Source organism: Panicum virgatum, chromosome 4N (genome assembly GCF_016808335.1).
Source record: "Panicum virgatum strain AP13 chromosome 4N, P.virgatum_v5, whole genome shotgun sequence".
In the NCBI taxonomy this organism is placed as follows: domain Eukaryota; kingdom Viridiplantae; phylum Streptophyta; class Magnoliopsida; order Poales; family Poaceae; genus Panicum; species Panicum virgatum.
In genome coordinates this window covers 49,283,007-49,284,656 of record NC_053148.1, presented here as the reverse complement: position 1 = coordinate 49,284,656, position 1,650 = coordinate 49,283,007, and the positions used below count along the sequence as shown (strand labels likewise).

Sequence of the window (1,650 nt, the reverse complement as noted above, 5' to 3'; positions counted from 1 at the left end):
GAACCAAACCAGGTGGCCTGCTTTGGCCTCATCTCTTTCCCAAACAACATCTCGCCTCTCCCTGTCATGGCGGGTAATTTAATCCCTCACCAGTCACCACCCCTCCTGGCTGCTCTGTTTTATTATTGCCGCTCCCATCCCGCCATGTCCTCTGCCTCTCTCTCATCTCGAGCCTCCTCTTCCTCAGCCTCCGACGACGCTGTTAGCTGAGAGCTAGGGAGGCCTGGTCTCCGCCGGCCAGCCAGTCATGCTGGTGCGCTGCGACGTCTGCGGCGCCGAGCCGGCCGCCGTGCTCTGCTGCGCCGACGAGGCCGCGCTCTGCTCCGCCTGCGACCGCCGCGTCCACCGCGCCAACAAGCTCGCCGACAAGCACCGCCGCATCCCGCTCACCCACCCCTCCGCCGACGACTCCGCCGCCGCCGCGCCGCTCTGCGACGTCTGCAAGGTGACATGAGCCTGTTCCTGACCCCCCCCCCCCCCCCCCCCCGCCGGTGTGCTTCTTCGGCCGGAGAGGCGGATCGGAGCTAGCTGCTGCTGACACGGTCCATCTGTTGCAGGAGCGGAGGGGCCTGGTGTTCTGCGTGGAGGACCGCGCCATCCTGTGCACCGACTGCGACGACCCCATCCACAGCGCCAACGACCTCACCGCCAAGCACAGCCGCTTCCTCCTCGTCGGGGCGAAGCTCTCCGCCGGGCTCGTCGACCAGGCGCCCCCCTCCCCTGATGACGGCTGCCGGGGCAGCGGCTCTGACAAGCCACACGACGTCGCCGCCATCTGCGCGCCGCAGGCGCAGGGCTCCTGCACGGCCAAGAGCTTGGCTCCTGATTGCAGCAACATCTACGGCGGCGGCAGCAGCATCTCCGACTACCTCACCAACATCTGCCCCGGCTGGCGCGTCGACGACCTCCTCTTCGACGACGCCGCGTTCTCCGCCGCCTCGGTACGTGTCTGATCTCTTCGCCGTGGTTCCACTTGTACCCACAACTGGATGGTGTACACTAAACGATCGATCCCCATCCATGTTGCGGTTCTTGGAAGCAGGAGACCAGGTGCGACGAGCACGAGCAGGTCCCGTCCCTGGACGCCGACCTCTTCGACGTGATTGCCGGCCGGCCGGGGAAGCGCGGCGTGCTGGGCCTCGACAAGGTGCCTGCTGCTGCTGCTGCCTCCATTGCGGTCCCGACGGCGGCCAAGCAGCAGGGGCGCGTGAGGGAGAGGCACTGGAACTGCGACAGCGACAGCGACGTGTTCGCAGTGCCGGAGATCTCGCAGCCGCCGCCGGCCAAGAAGGCGCGGCCGCCGGCGCCGACTTTCTGGTGCTTCTGATCGAGCTGCACCATTCCGGCCGCCGTGCTAGCTCGATCGCGTGGGCACTTCTTCGTTACTACTGTGTACCCATGTGTGTGAGCTTGCTGTTACTGTGCTGTTTACCTCGTACTTACCACTACTAGCAGTGCACCATCCCAGTCAAACTCGGTGCAGTTTATGGCCATGAGAGATATCGTTATCGTACTATAAAAACTTGTAATTGTCATGTGTGCAACCTAGCTAGCTACTTGGTCATGTCACAATTAATTGAATGTGTTGATGATCGTGAAAGAACACATGTTCTGAATTACCAATGTTAAGTAAGGTGATTTTAATCCGAA

General features: G+C 62.8%; 1 protein-coding gene across 1 annotated transcript; it reads left to right on the top strand.

The window, feature by feature from the left end:
• LOC120668794 (B-box zinc finger protein 20-like) lies at positions 1-1,650 on the top strand. The gene is made up of 3 exons (XM_039948585.1): positions 1-445; positions 558-941; positions 1,043-1,650. Exons 1-3 carry the CDS (start codon positions 248-250, stop codon positions 1,325-1,327), a joined length of 867 nt encoding a protein of 288 aa, XP_039804519.1. The 5' UTR covers positions 1-247; the 3' UTR covers positions 1,328-1,650.